Below are 19,539 nucleotides of genomic sequence, written 5' to 3'. Positions count from 1 at the left end.
CGTTTAAATATATATGTTACATGACTTAAAATTGGACCAAACGTAGATATTAAAATAAATGTATAACAGTAAGTTCGTTAGAATAGTAAGAATGAAGAATTCTCTGTTCTTGACCTTTACTGTGAAAAAAAACTTTCCCTATGCACCGTGTGACATTTACCTAACTATTTCATGATAGCAACAAAAGAAATAAAATTATACTTCTAAGGATTCATTTGAAGTTTTGCATTATTGAATAATATGTAATATATATTTTTATTAAGAATGTAAAGTAGTAGAAATTGTAGAAGTAATATTAAATACGAATCTAATCACCAGAAAAAAAAAGTATCGTATTCTCAGGTGATCGTTACCACAGAGTTATCAAAACCTGGTTATATCACACCATCACATAAAAACAGACTTAAACAATACGACGCGGTTTTAGTAAAAACGATCGTATTAAACACAAACTATAAGAAATTTAGGGGATAATTCACACGATACAAGGCTTGGCATAGCCAGGTAATTAGGGCGCTCGACTCGTAACCTGAGGGTCGCTGGTTCAAATCTCCGTTGCACCAAACATGTTCACCCTTTCAACCGTAGGGGTGTTATAATGGGTACAGTAAATCCCACTCTTGTTTGGTAAAATAGTAGCCCAATAGTTAGTAGTAGATGATGATGGCTAGCTGCGTTCCCTCTAGTTTTACACTGCTTAAATTAGGGACGGCTACTGTAGACAGCCCTCGTGTACCTTTGAGCAAAATTCAAAAACAAACGCGCGATGCAAACCAAAGTAACACGCGCTCATTGTTGTTGTATTATTTAGTTTTATGCTTATCTGATATCTTGATAAATCTGATACAGCGAAACGTTTGGAAGAAAAATGTTTATTTCTACTTGTGATTGGTTGTATACATATTATCATTTTAAACGGATGAAATTGAACTGTGAAAAATTCTAACCACAAACTATTGTTTAACTTCACACGCATTCGTCCTTCGAATCAGAATTTTACTATTTTTCAACGGGAACTGATTCATGTTAAGAATCTGGTTGTTTCAGGTAAACCGGTTTTTGTTTATACAGTCGGGTAGAATATGCAATATACACGCAGGAGGTTCGGAATAAAAGGCTTAGTAGAGTTAAACTGAGCTGTCTTGGTCTTTACTGTGTTTTATAAAGAAAGAAATTAAACACAGAGTGAAACACAATAAAGTATTCTTCATTTAATTAAAAACACAATTAAAATTAAAAAACAAAAACAATTAAGAAATGACAGTGTCCTTATCAGACTTTTCCGAGCTCTTCAAATCACTATAAGAACTAATATTTTGGATAGATCTCCAAGACTGGTAAAACATGGCATTATAAAATTTACAAAATAACTCTTGCTCAGACTTCAGACAGCCACATCAATTTTACTCATTTCAATTAAAAAATAAGGAAAACATTTGCCTTCATGTATCACCTGACCTACCAGTAGAAATGATAACGGCCACCTTTGACACAGCAAATTCTACTTCACATGATTTCTTTCTGCGAGAACGCACGTGAAATACCATAGGTGAATTAATCTAAACAAATGAGAAAATGTAACTATGTCACTTCCTTCATCAAAGTTCTACATTAAACATACTTATAGTTGCGTGCATGAAAATTTTAAAGAAAATTTAGGTAAACTCCACATTCTGGTGACTAATATCTAGTAGACCTGCACACTCGGACCTAACGACAAAGAAGGTAAAGGCCCAAATGGATAGGATAGGTACACATTTTATTTAAAATTAATTTTGCAACAAAATAATTAGCTGTTTCTTGCTGTTATTGATAGAATAACAAACAGTCAGTATTCTCATTTTGGAAAGTTAACCAATATTCTGCTGTGAGGCCTAGAAATGCTCTCAGTGGGCCTTTGCCTACTACATCAGATAAAGTGGTTTCTACCTTGGTACATTACCTTATGTAATACTACAGAGAAGTGTTAAAGATAAGAGTTTACTGGTACCTTATTGGTTGATCAGGATTGGTGTAGTTAACTCTTCCAGTTCTACAAGATATACCAATCTGTAACAACCAACCTTTATTATTGTTTCTTGTTCTTATTCTCAAACCCAATGAACATCAAAACTTGACCTAATTTCTATCATTCTCTTGGTTCTACAATGTCATTATTCTCAGCAACAAATTATTTCTTTACTATGAAGTCTACTACTAGGGTCTTATTTATAATTGTCCTACATCTTTGGTTCCAATTTCTAGGTTGGAAGGATCTCGATAACAGAAGAGGAAGAGATGAACTGAGAAGACTTGAAGATCTCTTTCATCAAGTCATCAACTCTCGACCTTCTAATACAGCTGAAATGAAAGGTGGTTTCATATTTATTGAAGACAATATTTTATCGAGTTTGTATCACTTACACAATGAAAAACACAAACACTCATGAAGCTAATAACTTTAGCACTTTCTCTGGCTAATCCGAAATAGAAATATAGATTAATTTGATAGAAATGTAAAAAATATATAAAGAAAAAGAACATCTACGACTTTAGAACTAAAATATGTGAAGCAAAAATGTATCACTAATTATATATTAAGTTTGTAGCACCTCGACAACATAAGTTGAAACTACGTAGTTTTGTTGAGTTAAACTATAAAAAACCTCAACACTTGTTGCTGTTTGAAAACGTTTTCTTGTGTGGAGAACATTGCATGTGACTCTCACCAAAATGATACATATACATCTTACCTGTGTAGGGGACAAGTAATACGACTGTTATTAAAATGACACATATACATGTTACCTGTGTGGGGGACAAGTAACACGACTGTTATCAAAATGACACATATACATCTTACCTGTGTGGGGGACAAGTAACACGACTGTTATTTAAATGACACATATACATCTTACCTGTGTAGGGGACAAGTAACACGACTGTTATCAAAATGACACATATACATCTTACCTGTGTAGGGGACAAGTAACACTGACTGTTATCAAAATGACACATATACATCTTACCTGTGTGGGGACAAGTAACACTGTTATTTAAATGACACATATACATCTTACCTGTGTAGGGGACAAGTAACACGACTGTTATCTAAATGACACATATACATCTTACCTGTGTGGGGGACAAATAATACGACTGTTATTTAAATGACACATATACATCTTACCTGTGTGGGGACAAGTAATACGACTGTTATTAAAATGACACATATACATGTTACCTGTGTGGGGACAAGTAACACGACTGTTATCAAAATGACACATATACATCTTACCTGTGTGGGGACAAGTAACGACTGTTATTAAATGACACATATACATCTTACCTGTGTAGGGGACAAGTAACACGACTGTTATCAAAATGACACATATACATCTTACCTGTGTAGGGGACAAGTAACACGACTGTTATCAAAATGACACATATACATCTTACCTGTGTAGAGGACAAGTAACACGACTGTTATTAAAATGACACTTATACATCTTACCTGTGTAGGGACAAGTAATACACTGTTATCAAAATGACACATATACATCTTACCTGTTATGTTAAAACACATACATCTTACCTGACACTTATACATCTTACCTGTGTAGGGACAAGTAATACGACTGTTATTAAAATGACACATATACATCTTGGTTGTTGATAATTGTTGTTTGTTTTTGATAGTAATAGATTGTTATTGATAGTTATCGATTGCCACTGTTAGTTATTGTTAATTGTTGATAGTTCTTCATCCTTATTGATATTAGTTGTTAGTTATTGATAATTGTTGATAGTTATTGATAATTGTTGATTGTTGTTGATAGTAATAGATGATTTTTGGTGGGAGGTTATCGGAAACTTCAAAATGGTGGCATTTTTGATGGGTCTCCAATGAGGCTCTACCAAGTTTCCCTGTTATCTTTGCTTTTAGGACAGCAGGGACACCACAACACACTACAACAAGAGGCACTGGTCACAATTAACTGAGCTCTTTTTGGGGAGTTAGAACGTCAAGTGTGAGTCACAAGTGGACCTCCAGAAGGTGTTGTTATCACCATTGCACAAAAAGTTGGGTCTTATGAAACAGTTTGTCACAGTTATTGACATGGAGTCTGAAGCCTTAAAGTACCTTCAAGACTTCTTACCTGAGCTGTCTGTGGCAAAAGTCAAAGTTGGTGTCTTCGTTGAACCACAAATAAAGAAGCTCCTGGAGTGCACAGAATTCCTCAAGAAGCTCAGTAGTAACGGAAAAAACTTGGGGCAGTTTGTCGCAGTGGTTCGGGGCTTCTTGGGCAATCACAAGGCCGGAAATTATGTGGAACTGGTTGAGGCTCTGGTGAAGAACTACGGTAAAATGGGCTGCAGGATATCCTTGAAAGTCCATATCTTTTAGGCTCATTTTGATAAATTCAAGGAAAACATGGGATCATACTCAGAGGAGCAAGGTGAGCGCTTCCACCAAGATATACTGGACTTTGAACGTCGCTACCAAGGAGCGTATGACGATAACATGATGGGAGACTATATTTGGGGCTGATACGTAAAGTGGTTTGCATTACAATCGCAAATCTCAAAAGTACTCACTTCTAAACATTTTTGTATAATTTAGTATAAATACATGTGAATCTTGATTCATATGTTGTTTTATTCAGGCCTTATGAAAATGTGCAAATTCGCCCGTATTTACATAGAAAATAAGTTAATTTCTAAATTTCATTATCCAGGTCACAAAAGCAAAGTTTGAAGGGAACTATGGCCATTTTCTGTACTTTTACAACATAAGCAATTAAGAAATAACACATACTATCCAGGAACAAAATTTGTGTTACGTAGTGTAATTGTTGATAATTATTGATAGTTGTTGATACTTTTATTAATTAATTGAATGAATATAATGATTTACTACACGTACAATCTATACTTTAAGACGAAGTTTTGAGTGACATTCGTATTAATACTTTAGATCTTTTGACATGAAGTAACATTATGTTTAGGCACAACATGTTACCCTTTGGTCCATCTTGGTTTTCCCATCCTTTGAGCTAAACTAAAAAAATAATTTACATTTTAATTTTTCCTGGGGAGATACATTTACTTAACAAAAGACTCAACTTCACAATTGCATCTCTGTGCATCCTAACCTTTGAAATTAAAGCATGTTTAGAAAACCTAGAAAAATACTTGTGATACTTTCCACAGAAAACAAAAAAACAACTGAAAACAAAGAATAGAAATAAGACAATTTCGACAATTTTATTGACATCCAACAGCTAAACGTCCCAGGAAAAACTAAAAATTTATATTTTCCAGAAACACCTAAAAACATCTTAAACGATTTTTTCAAAGAATTTTCTCACAAAACTATCAATATAATTTCACAAAACAGAATACTAAAAAATAATCTTACAAAATACATTAATTTTGTAAAAACCTAAAACATGACAAAAATATTAAAATTCTAAAGCAGATAAAGGTAACGCTATAGTCATAATGAACACGAATGAATACATCCAAAAAATGAAGAACATCCTGTCAGACACTAACAAATTTAAACAAATACACACAAATCTAACAAAGACACACGAAACACAACTAAACAAAATACTAGTAAAAATGAAAAAGCCAACACAATTTCACAAACACTTTATTCCCACCTACATAAGACCGACTTACGCATACCACAAATATACGGCATCCCCAAACCTCATAAACCAGATTGTCCATTACGACCAATAATGTCCACATATGAATCATTTAATTATAATATTGGTAAATACATAGTATGGGCATTCTTCAAATATGTAACATGAGCCAGTTAATTCATCAAAGACTCTTTTAATTTCAAGTCTAATCTAAATCAACTTAATCATAAAGCCTTAATGGCCAGTTTCGATGTCATATTCCTCTTTGCAGAAGGCCCAACCACTGAAGCCTGCAAGATAGTTTAGAACTCTATATCCGAGACCCTAACCCATCAATAGACATTCCCAGAAACCAATTACCAACCCTCATAGAATTTACCACGATGAAGACAAGCTTCATGTTCAACAACCACAACTATATACAAACAAATGGCCTAAGCATGGGCAACCCAGTATCACCAGTTCTAGCCAATATTTTTATGACACAAGTTGAAACACAAGCAATTAACACAGCATTACATACACCACTATACTGGTACAGATGTGTAGACGACGCGATTGCGGTATTCAGATCCACAGAACACACACTTAATTTTTTCAATCACATTAACTCTATACATCCCAACATTAACTTTACATGTAAACAAGAAGAAAGCAATCAAATATCATTTCTTAACCTCAAAATTAAAAGAACCAACACACAATTTAAAACAGAAATCCACCGAAAAATCACCCATACTGGACTATACATTCCTTGGGACTCAGCACATGAAACAAAACAAAAACTCAACATACTAAGAAACCAAATAAACACAGCCATAAAACTATGCTTACCAGATAAAATTAACGATGAATTAGACAAAATAAAACAATACTTCATCAACATCAATAAGTTTCCTCCACAAACCGTAGAAAACATTATAAGCACACGCATAGACATAAAGCAAAATCAACCAACAAAGTAAATATATCCACGAATTAAAAAAAACGAAACCGTATACTGCTGCACACCATATATTCCTGACATCAGCAGAAAAATAACCAACATTTGGCAAAAACTAATAACAAAATATGACATTACAGTTAATACCAAATTTATTCAAAAACCAGGCACCAAACTGAGGTCTATACTATGTAAAAACTACACTGACAAACACCACACCAACATTATTTAGAAAATACAATGTGATAACTGCCACGACTTATTGAAGAAACAAGTAGAAAATGGAAACCAGATTTAAAGAACATAAAGTCACCTTCACACGTTTTCGAACACTGCAAATCAAATAAACACAACATAAACATAGAAAACACTCAAATACCAAATAAAGAAACAAACATAAACAAACTCAAAATTAAATAAACCTTACTTATACAACAACTCAAGTCAAAATAAACCAATACAAAGGAACCCCATTATATCTATATTGATAAATATGTCTAAGCACACCCTCTACATTCATACACTCAATTACACAACCGCCTTCAAACATGTGGTCAGCTACCGGTCAGTAATCTTTTCTTTCTTTGTGAACCTGACGATGACCGAAGAAGATCGAAACGTTGTTCGCTCCTCTACTAGTGCCTTCTCTACCCATACCAATCGTTTATAAATATATAGTTTTTTCTAGAAGTGGGTTTTTTTCTCATCATCACAGATTCATGCATCTGTTGAGGTTTCTTTCACACTCATTAAAATTTATTGCCTCCACAACATCTGAAGTCAACCCATTCAATATGCCAACCACTCTATATGAGAGGTAAAATTGATTTAACTGAAGATGACTTCTTCCTGCCTAAATCCAGATATGTGTTATTTAGTTCTATAATTTTCACTGTTGTGTATGAGAAAAGTTGATATATTAACATTGTCGATTTCTTCTACAATATTAAGCACTTCAATTAGATCCTCCTAACTTTCTTTTTTCAAGAGAAAATAGTTTTAATTATAGATTTTAATCTCTCTTCATATGACAACCCCTCCATCACAGACTCCATTGTAGTAACCCTTCTCAGTACCTCTTCCAACATTTCAATGTCTTTCTTTAGAAGTCCAACACTGAAAACCATATTCCAAATCTGGCCTAACCAGTGACCCGTACTAGGAAGTTGTAACATCTTAAGATTTGTATTTAGTATTTTTTATATGCACTAGGTTTGTAATTCTATATTCATATAATTTATGTTCCTATGCCATTCATCTTATCTTTCTGTACACTTGCAGTACTTACTTTTGTGACACACGAATATAGAAACGAATTTCATAACATCGATCTGTTTTCCTATTAGTCACGACGGGATCACGTGATAACTCTTACCAACACCGTCGCCAGGTAAAGAAAAGTTTTAAAAATCTGTTTGCTTCAACTCCAAACTTTCAAAAAAAACATGACAAGGTAAGATTTCCACTTTTATCTTACGTGACAATTAAAGTTTCGAGCGAAATAAATAAAGTGAAAAGTGTTAAAAGTACATAATAAGAAATAACTATCGACATTGTAAAAATCTTCGACGCTGAGATCCGTAGATTTGACATTGTTTGGAACTTCTGATTAGTGTTGGTCACATTTCAGTTCTGCTGTTTCACAAACAGTTAAAAGTTATGATATAATTTAGTGTTAGCGCACTACCCTCAAGGTGGGCGACTGTCTAGGGCTCTAGGACGACAATGTAAGTAAGACACCATCAGTAAGTTTTAATCCCAGTGTTTGTTACTTTTTGTTTTGGTATAAATACGGGTGTGCTTTTCATCCTAAAATAACTTTTCTTCAATATTCAAATTGTTAAAAATTCTTAAATAGATGATCAGTTAATCACATTCACGTCTTCAGTTAATGATATACACATCTTTAGTCAATTGTGCATATCTTCAGTTAACAATATACACATCTTCAGTCAATGGTACACAAATTTTTAGTCAATTTGCACATCTTCAGTTAATGATATACACGTCTTCTGTTATGATATACACATGTATCTTCTTAACTGACTTTTCAAGGTCGTAGCAAATGCATGGTTTTTAACGACCAGAACTTTTATGTTTTGTAAGATGATGATTTTATTTGTTTAATACATCAGGGGAGTGTACCTTGCGTGCATTTTCTATCATGACGATAGAATCTTGGTGACAACTGAAGAAACGGTTCCCATCCTGGAAGTGGATGATTCTCATCCTCCGTCTCTCCACACGGACTTTCATTGGTTCATGAAGGTAAGTAAACTGAACTAATCTTTCCACACGGACTTTCATTGGTTGATGAAGATAAGTAAACTGAACTAATCTTTCCACACGGACTCTCATTGGTTGATGAAGGTAAGTAAACTGAACTAATCTTTCCACACGGACTCTCATTGGTTGATGAAGGTAAGTAAACTGAACTAATCTTTCCACATGGACTCTCATTGGTTGATGAAGGTAAGTAAACTGAACTAATCTTTCCACATAGACTTTCATTGGTTGATGAAGATAAGTAAACTGAACTAATCTTTCCACATAGACTTTCATTGGTTGATGAAGGTAAGTAAACTGAACTAATCTTTCCACATAGACTTTCATTGGTTGATGAAGGTAAGTAAACTGAACTAATCTCACCACACTAATCTTTCCACATAGACTTTCATTGGTTGATGAAGGTAAGTAAACTGAACTAATCTTTCCACATAGACTTTCATTGGTTGATGAAGATAAGTAAACTGAACTAATCTCACCACACGTACTTTCATTGGTTAATGAAAGTAAGTAAAACAAATATGGATGCTGTAAAAATAAAGTAATACAGAAAACTTCAATTCAGAACAGGTATTTTCTATCAGAATCAACAGACCTGACAAGAAGAACAGGAGTTAGTAACTACTAAAACACTAGTAAACAAAGGGTGTAAATAAAACCTAGAAACAAAGTTCACATATCTAAAGTTAAAGTTATTAAGATTCTGTACTGTAAAACAAGTTCAGCTATAGAGAGCTCTTTTAGTTAGATCTGTTACGTTTGTTGTTTGTTGTTAGAATCAAGTAACAAGACAGTTGTCAGTTTGTTGTTAGAGTCAAATAACAAGAAAGCTGTCAGTTTGTTGTTAGAGTCAAGTAACAAGAAAGTTGTCAGTTTGTTGTTAGAGTCAAATAACAAGAAAGTTGTCAGTTTGTTGTTAGAGTCAAATAACAAGAAAGTTTTTAGTTTGTTGTTAAACTCAAGTAACAAGACAGTTGTTAGTTTGTTGTTAGAGTCAAGTAACAAGACAGTTGTTTGTTGTTAAAGTCAAGTAACAAGACAGTTGTCAGTTTGTTGTTAGAGTCAAGTAACAAGAAAGCTGTCAGTTTGTTGTTAGAGTCAAGTAACAAGAAAGTTGTCAGTTTGTTGTTAGAGTCAAATAACAAGAAAGTTTTTAGTTTGTTGTTAAACTCAAGTAACAAGACAGTTGTTAGTTTGTTGTTAGAGTCAAGTAACAAGACAGTTGTTTGTTGTTAAAGTCAAGTAACAAGACAGTTGTCAGTTTGTTGTTAGAGTCAAGTAACAAGAAAGTTGTTAGTTTGTTGTTAGAGTCAAGTAACAAGACAGTTGTCAGTTTGTTGTTAGAGTCAAGTAACAAGAAAGTTTTTAGTTTGTTGTTAAACTCAAGTAACAAGACAGTTGTTAGTTTGTTGTTAGAGTCAAGTAACAAGAAAGTTTTAGTTTGTTGTTAAACTCAAGTAACAAGATAGTTGTTAGTTTGTTGTTAGAGTCAAGTAACAAGACAGTTGTTAGTTTGTTGTTAGAGTCAAGTAACAAGACAGTTGTTAGTTTGTTGTTAGAGTCAAGTAACAAGACAGTTGTCAGTTTGTTGTTAGAGTCAAGTAACAAGAAAGTTGTCACTTTGTTATTAGGGTTAAGCAACAAATAGAAGTAATAGTTGTACCACAAATAAAGAGTTAAGTCAGTTTCTTATAATAACGGAAGTTTTTGGTTCGAGTTAAACTACGGACTTCAGATCAGTTGTGCAATTTCTCTGTAACCTCAGGTTGCGTGCACATGGAAAGACGTGAAGGCCTTACGACATGATATGGAGAGAGTCACAGCGTTTCCACTCTCCACTTCCGGCGGAAGTTACTTCAAGCTACTGAGCAGATGCAGGTAAGTAGGTGGTCACCAGTGTTTAGCTTCTCACATCTTCCCGTCTTACACGTGTAACTGGTGATACGTCAGGGATCATTTGCAAAACACATATTTTGTAATTTACAATTCATTGTTCTATTATTTGTTTGTTTGTGCTACTGTCATTGAGTTATATCTGGGAACTTTATCTCACAGCAATAAATCTGGAGAAATCGGAGAACCATATTAATGTCTTTTGTTCGTCACAGAGAACCCATGTGTAAATAAGATATTAACAGTATGTCTAACTGACGCCGCTAATGACTTATTCAGCAATTAAATAATGTAAGATACAATTATCTTTGTTATAAACTAATAGTAGTAACTCCACATCTGTTATAAGTGTAGTAAGTAAAATACAACTAAAAACATCATACATGGACTTGTCTTCCAGTGGAGGCTTAGCTGTACAATCATTGAATTTCTAGCTAAGCTACTGTAAGGGCCTAAGATTTAGGACAGTGTTTTTTCTTTCCATTCAACTTAGGCTTAGCTATGCGATCTTCGAACCATATTTCAATCTATATATCTAGGCTGCCTTAGGGACCTGCGACTTAGGACAGCTATTTTACAAACCATTTAAAGACTCTGAAGGAACCCTCGTGATAACCACCGTTAAATATGTGAGTGACCCCAAAAGTCAGAAGAGCTTGTCAGTGCGGTGGCTCCCCCTGGCGAAACTTGATCGTAAATTTTCATCCAACAACGCCAGTGATGACGGTGAAACACCTCCTGCCGACGACTTGTTACTGTCGTCACTTCAGGTACTTTGTGGCGAGAATGAACTTTCTACGTACTTGTAATAAAATGTCAAATAATATCGACTTTTTCCGAGCTATTTAAAGACTAGCTTTGGGTTACGCCTCGCTTATTAACAATACTTCTTGAAGTACTGAATTAAAATGAGAATTTAACGCTACATCTATTTAAAACCCATTGTACTCTGGTGCATGCAACAATATATTTGACTTTGAGATCTAACACTGAAAATCTAATCTTGTTTTTGTTTCGTTTAATATATTTTAGGTTCTTTATAACTTTTCAGGTGATAATCAATTACAATCATGTCAGTTTTCGTCGTTTGTCACGTGGACTGTATCTTGGATACGTGAAATTGAAGAGTTCAGTTGACGTTATCCGCGTGTTCGTGCCGTGGAAAGTTCCAAATGTTCTACCTTTTTGCCGGATTAGGGATAACCCGCACGTGACTAAGTATGTTTATAATATTATAGAATCTCGTAATTGAAACTGCAGCTGAGCCACAACCAAGACTTTCTTCATAAAGTCATACATCCTTTTAGAAAACTTATCTTTCTCGTTTTAAGTTCAGATGTTATCACGTGAAGTGGAAATATTCATTCTCCCATTGTTCACTATCTATTCTACAATTTACCATATAAACAGTGATTTTCTTATGTAACTGAAGTGTAAGATACACAAAGTTAGAAAGATTTTTGAGGTAGATGCTATTATATATTATGGATACTGTAATTTTAACTACTGTCTCTTATGATGCTCCCGCTAGTACAGCGGTATGTCTCCGGATTTACAACGCTAAAATCAGGGGTTCGAGTCCCCTCGGTGGGCTCAGCAGATAGCCTGATGTGGCTTTGCTTTAAGAAAACACACACACACACTCTTATGATACACATATTATAATCCCAAACTGATCTCTTGTGTTGTAGATACTTTGATACTAACCCTAATCTTTTGTGATGTGGATATTATAATCGTAACATCACCTATTGAGTTAAAGATAATATAATTATCAACAATTATCAGTAACTATCAACAAGTATCACCTCTTGGGATATAGATAATATAAACATAACCTTGATCTCTTTTAGGTTAAAGCTATTTGTTACGTATTATAATTTATTTATCTCGGACGAGTCTCCGATTTGTAATGTTACGTTGTGACGTCTGACGATTTCAAATAACAACAGCTGGAAATTTTAATTTATAAGTTAATTTAGTGTCGAGAGGTATCAGATTTATGATATTTTCCAAAAAGACTGGTACACACAGTTTTCTTTCTCAACACAAATATATTTTAATATACAAACAACAATATAATTTACAATAACAGTTATTATTTGTAATTTATATATAAAAGTTTTACAAAATTACAAACTATAATGAATCTTCTATCTGGTCTGGAACTGAATGTTTTATCGACGGTTCAGGTCTACGACGAGTGAATTAATTCTCAGTTGATATTGTTACATCTCGCTTAAGCTAAATAGCTGTCTATTCTTGACTGGACTCGCGCCGCTTACAAGCTAACTTTCTACCGACGACGATATTTAATGTCCTTGTAGAAATACTAACGTCCGAAATTAATCTACTGAAGTTAAACAGTTTGTAATGTTCGAAAGGTATAAACGTTAATCACAATCATAGCATCTTAGATTTATAGTATACTGACTGTAACAGACCAGTAATATAAAATTCTCTCTTGGGACGTCGATTTATTAACTTCAGGCGAAGTTCTCTAGAGTCCAGTTGGTAATAATACTGGCAATCACTAGTATTTTACATAAATTGTACATTCTTACGCTCAAGAATCTTCTACAGATTTAGAGAAAAGGCGGGATTACACATTTAATAATATAAGTTACATACATTTCTGAATATATATTAAACTGAAACAAACATAGGTATTAAAATAATATTAAATCCGTAACATATTACATTTATAGTGACACAAATTCAAAACGTTCAGATGAAGCCGTGTGTCTGTATATCGTCTGTTATTGTGAATCTGGCTTAATTAAAAAATATTTACATTGTAGGTGGCACTGTTATGCACATATTACTTTTCATATGGTTGTAAATGTTACAGTGATTCATAGTAATTGATTTAATGGTTTTATTTAGTAAATTCTTAATTACTGATTATTGAGTAAATGTAATTCTATTGTTTCCAGTTTCAGTAATGACGTAACGAGAGAATGGCTTTTCACTTTACTTCACCCTCGCCAACATAATCAAATCATATACACTTTATTCGATATCTTCAGTGGCTTACGGTAAATCTGAGGGGCCCCACACTGCTAAAAACCGGATTTTGATACTAGTGGTGGACACAACACCGATAGCCCCTTGTGTAGTTTTAAGATTAATAATCAAACAAATATAATATCTAATAACGTTTGAGTACTTTGTGTTTTATCAATAAAGAATGTAGGAAAAGCATGTCAGTTTATCATCGACGAATATTAACATTCACTTATGTTTGTTTTCAGTATAGCTGTTGTTCAGGTGATTAGTGGGACTTTTAAGCTGTTTAAATTCTGTTTGTTTTCTCTTTATGAAATATTGGATGAATTTACGTTTCTGTTTTTTTATTCAGAGAGGAATGGGTGTGGATGCAATTTTAGCATCTGCTGAAAACTCCGAAGTCCCCACAACAGCCCAACTACAGTTTCAAAAGCTTTTGGCAGCTGCAGTTAAAAACCTCTGTTGCCAGTACAACATTCCATCTGACCAGATTAACACTCATAGGTACGTCGATGAAATTGGTTTACCTTGTTAACAAGTCCTAATTATAGGATATTAAGAACAGCGCAACAGGTCACGGACACAACAGGGATTTAATACATTTTATAATTACCACAAGAACGAGGGTTACAGCAATTTGAATAAGGAAATAAGTGTTTAAACTGACTTTTTACATTTTGGTTTATATTAGCGTTTACAGAGTTTATTGTGGAAAAAAAAACTGCACATTTCTCTTCTATATGTGTCTTAGTCTGATTACTGGCTAGTCACCTTGTGTGTGTATATAGTCACATATTATTTCATAGAGCAAAGATTTTCCTACTTTTTATGTAGTTTCTTAATATGATAGGCCTAATTCTAATATGTTATGACGAACATAATTAGATATTTTGAATATGCTACGTAACAAACAGAAATCACAAACATTGTTAAAATACATTTATTGTTATAAGCTGCTCTTGACATCAACAGTAGAAACTGATGACTTCGTTATATGCTACGTAACAAACAGAAATCAGAAACATTGTTAAAATACATTTATTGTTATAAGCTGCTCTTGACATCAGCAGTAGAAACTGATGACTTCGTTATATGAACTAAGATTTTTTTGTTCTAAACAACAGATTCATAAAATACTTTTTTTCCAAGTGAAGCTTAAAACTTTTAATTGTAATTCAGCAGAAACTGTAAGATATTATATTTTAATCTCTTCAAGAATCTACAATCTGGAAGTGATTGAGCTGAGTCCAGACGTTTCATTTTTACTAATGATTCCACCGGCAGACTTCGTGTGTTCTGTTCCTGGCCAAACAGACGACTTCTTATCTCGTGCTGACTGTATTCCTCTACCTGTTCAAATCTTTGAAATGGGTAAGTGTTAAGGTTTGACTGTGGACTTGTCTTAACACTAATGTCAGGAATTGTTATACATAATTTCTTTCCTCTAAGCTCTAAGTTAAGTGACTTATTTTCCTGCTTTATTTGTTTAATTCTTCGTTGGTGACTTCGTGATTTATTCTTCCCTAAAATATAAAGCAACATCCTGCCATTTTTATAAAATGTAAATACATTTATTTTTTCCTAATTCATTTTTTCGTTGGTTAATGGTATATATTTTAACAGTACACATGATGACATACAATTCCATCTTCATCTCCCGGTACTCTCGACTTTCCGCCATATTGGAATTGGACACCATGCTTGCCCAGCATGCCCAGCGAGAGGTACAGTGCTCTGGATCATTTTACTTGCAACTGTTAAAAATTTATTATTTATTAGTATTTCATTATTTTCTAAAATATTCGTACTTTACCATTTCCTTATGAAATTATATTTGAGACGAATCTGGATCTTTGCCTTCTGTTCATTGATTGGATGTTTGAGATAATCACATGATGTACTGAATATTTGTGTCTCTATCTCATTGGTCTTTGCCTCAGATTCCCACCAGACTTAGTGTTTAATTACCAGAGAAGTAAAAAAATGGTCAAATTATTTACCGATTAGCAAAGTCTTGGGTTTTAATTCTGCCCTATCTTAATGTTTTGATGTCTTGAAGAGATTTTAAGACGACCATTAAATCCTTTAAGGTGAGCAAAACATATTTATTGGAAAAATCATTATTTGGTGTTTTATGTTATCTTTGAGATTTTAAGTAAGGTCATTTAAGTCCAAGTGTTCTAGTGGGGAAAACATAAACATTCAAAGTGTTAATGTTTAATAACGTCTTTTCGACACGAGAAATGTAACTCGCCTGTTTATTCTTCTTTGTATCGCAGGCATTCTCGGCAACTGAAGTTAGTTCAGCGAAAGACCGACTGAATCAGTTACAGGAACTTCAAACCCAAGTAGACAACACTTGGAGAGCCATGCGGTGGGTCATAGACGTGCTAACGTTCGCTAGAGATAAGCAGACCAACGGTGGCGTTTTGTTGGGTCACATCTGGCTCGAAGATTCGGGGTCCCCTTCTCCACAGTCTTCCCCTCATCAGTCTCCGATTCAAGAACTCTTCAGATGTAAAAGGGAAAACTGCACACTGTACTCAGAAGATACAATAAGTGAACACTCTTTAAAGGTGACAACATCATCAAATTATTTAGCCCTACAGACCTCAGAATGTCATTATAAAGAGATTCGTCGAAGTGTGTCCACCTCTCACCTGCTGAAAAATAACCAAAGATGGAGGTTAGCTCCGAACAATTCGACGACCGCGGATTTTCCAAAGAATAACAGTATTAATCTAAGTACGAGCACCGTTGAACTAGAACCTGAAGAACCCAAACTCACAATAACTTCCAATCCCGGTTCGTTGCAAAGCGAAAATATGAATGAAGATGATGAAAGTGAACAGAAGCAAAAATGGTTAATCGATTGCACCGCGTTTGCCAGTAATGGTAGCATGCGTAGTAGTATAACTGACAGTATTAGGTCGTTATCATCTCATGAGACGGATGGTGCTGAGGTAGATGACGAAAGAGTAGAGACTCAATATTGCCAATACATCAGTCATGCAAGCGAAGACGAAACGTCGGACGGTGATTTCTTCAGCAGGCTGTCTTTGCCTTCTTCGTCATCCGGCTGCGATCCACAACCAGACATCTTGCGAATTTACACAGCATACAAAAGTGGTTTATACAGTGGCACAAGCGTAAAATTACATGTCTCACCGCATACCACCGCCAGAGAAATAGTCAACCTTGTAGTGAAGCAACTTAATATGGCCATCGTTCTGAAAGGTGTAAAAGGTCCTATTTATGGCACAGAACAACTAAAAGACTTTTGTCTTACTGCGTTACTTGACACAAAGGAGCGCTGTTTAAGCGATGAATTCAAACCACTCAGCCTACAGAATCCGTGGACCAGAGGAAAGCTCTTCGTTCGTTTAAAAAGTGACATTAAGGACATTTCGAAACAATAAGAACACAAACAAACTTTTCACAGCCCGTCAGTTATAGTTCTTAATATATCGATGTAATGTGTGTATATATATACGTGTGTGTGTTTGTGTCTGTGATTCATCATGCGTGTTCTAGCAATATTTTCATTCAAGTTAAACTTTAATTACCCCTCATTTGTCCACGTGCCTTTGTCGGATACAGTATCTAAGATATTTTCTTAAATGTTCTCTTGACATTTTACTTTCAATAACAGTAGTACGTATAAATAAACCTCGCATCATTAATTGGTTGTTTTAAGAAAAAAAAATGTACGCTATGAAAGATGTCTAGACTGGATTCTATGTGGAAAAGTACAATATATGCTTACACTTCAAGAATATATACATTTTTATGCCGCCAACCCACCCCCCACAAATCGAAATTTGTCGTGTACGCATTGATGCGTGTGTGTGTGTGAATATACTTATTTTTCTTATTTCACATGAATTTACGAGATTATATTTATTGCCTGTAGCCCTAACTTGAATATCATCACATTAGTATTGTGTGTTACCATATTTTTATACCACTTTCTTTGAAGGTTAAGTGTCACTTTAAGGTTATAGACGTTGTGTGTTTAAAACATTCTTGATATAACTTACTGTTGAACTCACTACGGAAATCTAAAATATTGTTAAAATAAGCGACTGTTTAACACACTACGGAAATATAAAACATTGTTGGAATAAGTGACTGTTTAACATACTTCGGAAACGTAAAATATTGTTAAAATAAGAGACTGTTGAAGGCACTTCGGAAATCTAAAATATTGTTAAAATAAGCGACTGTTTAATACACTACGTAAATATAAAACATCGTTGGAATAAGTGACTGTTTAACACACTACGGAAATCTAAAATATTGTTAAAATAAGTGACTGTTGAACACACTACGGAAATCTAAAATATTGTTAAAATAAGCGACTGTTTAACACACTACGGAAATCTAAAATATTGTTAAAATAAGCGACTGTTTAATACACTACGTAAATATAAAACATTGTTGGAATAAGTGACTGTTTAACACACTACGGAAATCTAAAATATTGTTAAAATAAGTGACTGTTGAACACACTACGGAAATCTAAAATATTGTTAAAATAAGCGACTGTTTAACACACTACGGAAATCTAAAATATTGTTAAAATAAGTGACTGTTGAACACACTACGGAACTCTATTGTTAAAATAAGTAACTGTTGAACACACTACGGAAATCTAAAACATTGTTAGAATAAGCGACCGTTTAACACACTACGGAAATCTAAAACATTGTTAGAATAAGCGACTGTTTAATACACTACGGAAATCTAAAATATTGTTAAAATAAGTGACTGTTGAACACACTACGGAAATCTAAAATATTGTTAAAATAAGCGAGTGTTTAATACACTACGAAAATATAAAATATTGTTGGAATAAGCGACTGTTTAATACACTACGGAAATCTAAAATATTGTTAAAATAAGTGACTGTTGAACACACTACGGAAATCTAAAATATTGTTAAAATAAGCGAGTGTTTAATACACTACGGAAATATAAAATATTGTTGGAATAAGCGACTGTTTAACACACTGCGGAAACCACTGTGCTGTTATGTACATATCTAATATATATATATATCATGATATATATACACTTATTCGAAAATGGCTTTCATAAACTGCCAGTTCGTAGTTTATATTGAAAAGTAGGGTTAGACGTTATTAATTACACTTCATTCGTCAGTATGAAATTCTTCTTTGTTAAAATATGCTAATCATGTTATACCAAATGTTGAATATTTGGAGGTTATTTAGGGTTCATTTGGATAAAAAATGTAGGTCTCCCTGTTCTCATCAGCCCCACCCCTAGAGTGGGTTGACGTTTAGTAGCCTTATGACACTCGTAGTACGTAATTTATAGATGTACATATTTAAGTGAAGGTTATTATAATTGTGTATTCTTACCAGACGATACGAGTTAAGTAAAACTACGTCAGCTACTGTACATAACGCTTTAGCAGCTGATGCATCTGTAATTGTCAAGTAATAAAACATGACACATGTATGCGTACTGTTTTTCGTGAACTTTTATATGTCAAGATGGCCAAGTTTGGAAGCATCATTAACAAAACTCCAATCCCAAAATATTTCGAGTAGTTCAACGGTAATCAGTAAAATATGTGTACAATGTGTTAACTGCTAGCAGAGTTTTTAAAAGTTTTGTTAATTACAAAGCTACACAATGAGCTACCTGTTAAGCCTAAAGCTATACAATTGGTCGTTTGTGAAGTCTAATGCTACACAGCTGTTTGTGAAGTTTTAAGTTACATAGTTGGCTGTTTGTGAAGTC

At 34.0% G+C, this 19,539-nt stretch overlaps 1 protein-coding gene and 1 pseudogene across 2 annotated transcripts in view; one reads left to right on the top strand and one right to left on the bottom strand.

The window, feature by feature from the left end:
- LOC143226947 (meiotic recombination protein DMC1/LIM15 homolog) overlaps positions 1-1,547 on the bottom strand; it is a 43,978-nt gene extending 42,431 nt beyond the window's left edge. The window contains exon 1 of the mRNA XM_076458502.1: positions 1,463-1,547. Coding sequence (XP_076314617.1) covers positions 1,463-1,547 — 85 coding nt within the window. The remainder of the gene's footprint in view (positions 1-1,462) is intronic.
- A 190-nt stretch (positions 1,548-1,737) lies between these two features.
- On the top strand, positions 1,738-19,241 carry LOC143226945 (ankyrin repeat and fibronectin type-III domain-containing protein 1-like; annotated as a pseudogene). The gene is made up of 11 exons (XR_013014815.1): positions 1,738-1,750; positions 2,245-2,352; positions 7,926-8,032; positions 8,715-8,847; positions 10,631-10,743; positions 11,298-11,528; positions 11,810-11,976; positions 14,120-14,271; positions 14,984-15,138; positions 15,391-15,491; positions 16,047-19,241. The product of XR_013014815.1 is annotated as an ankyrin repeat and fibronectin type-III domain-containing protein 1-like (transcript).
- Positions 19,242-19,539: the final 298 nt, after the last annotated feature.

Source organism: Tachypleus tridentatus, chromosome 9, assembly GCF_004210375.1.
Source record: "Tachypleus tridentatus isolate NWPU-2018 chromosome 9, ASM421037v1, whole genome shotgun sequence".
NCBI classification, from domain to species: domain Eukaryota; kingdom Metazoa; phylum Arthropoda; class Merostomata; order Xiphosura; family Limulidae; genus Tachypleus; species Tachypleus tridentatus.
The sequence above is the reverse complement of the archived record's forward strand: the minus strand, read 5'-3'. Positions and strand labels throughout refer to the sequence as shown.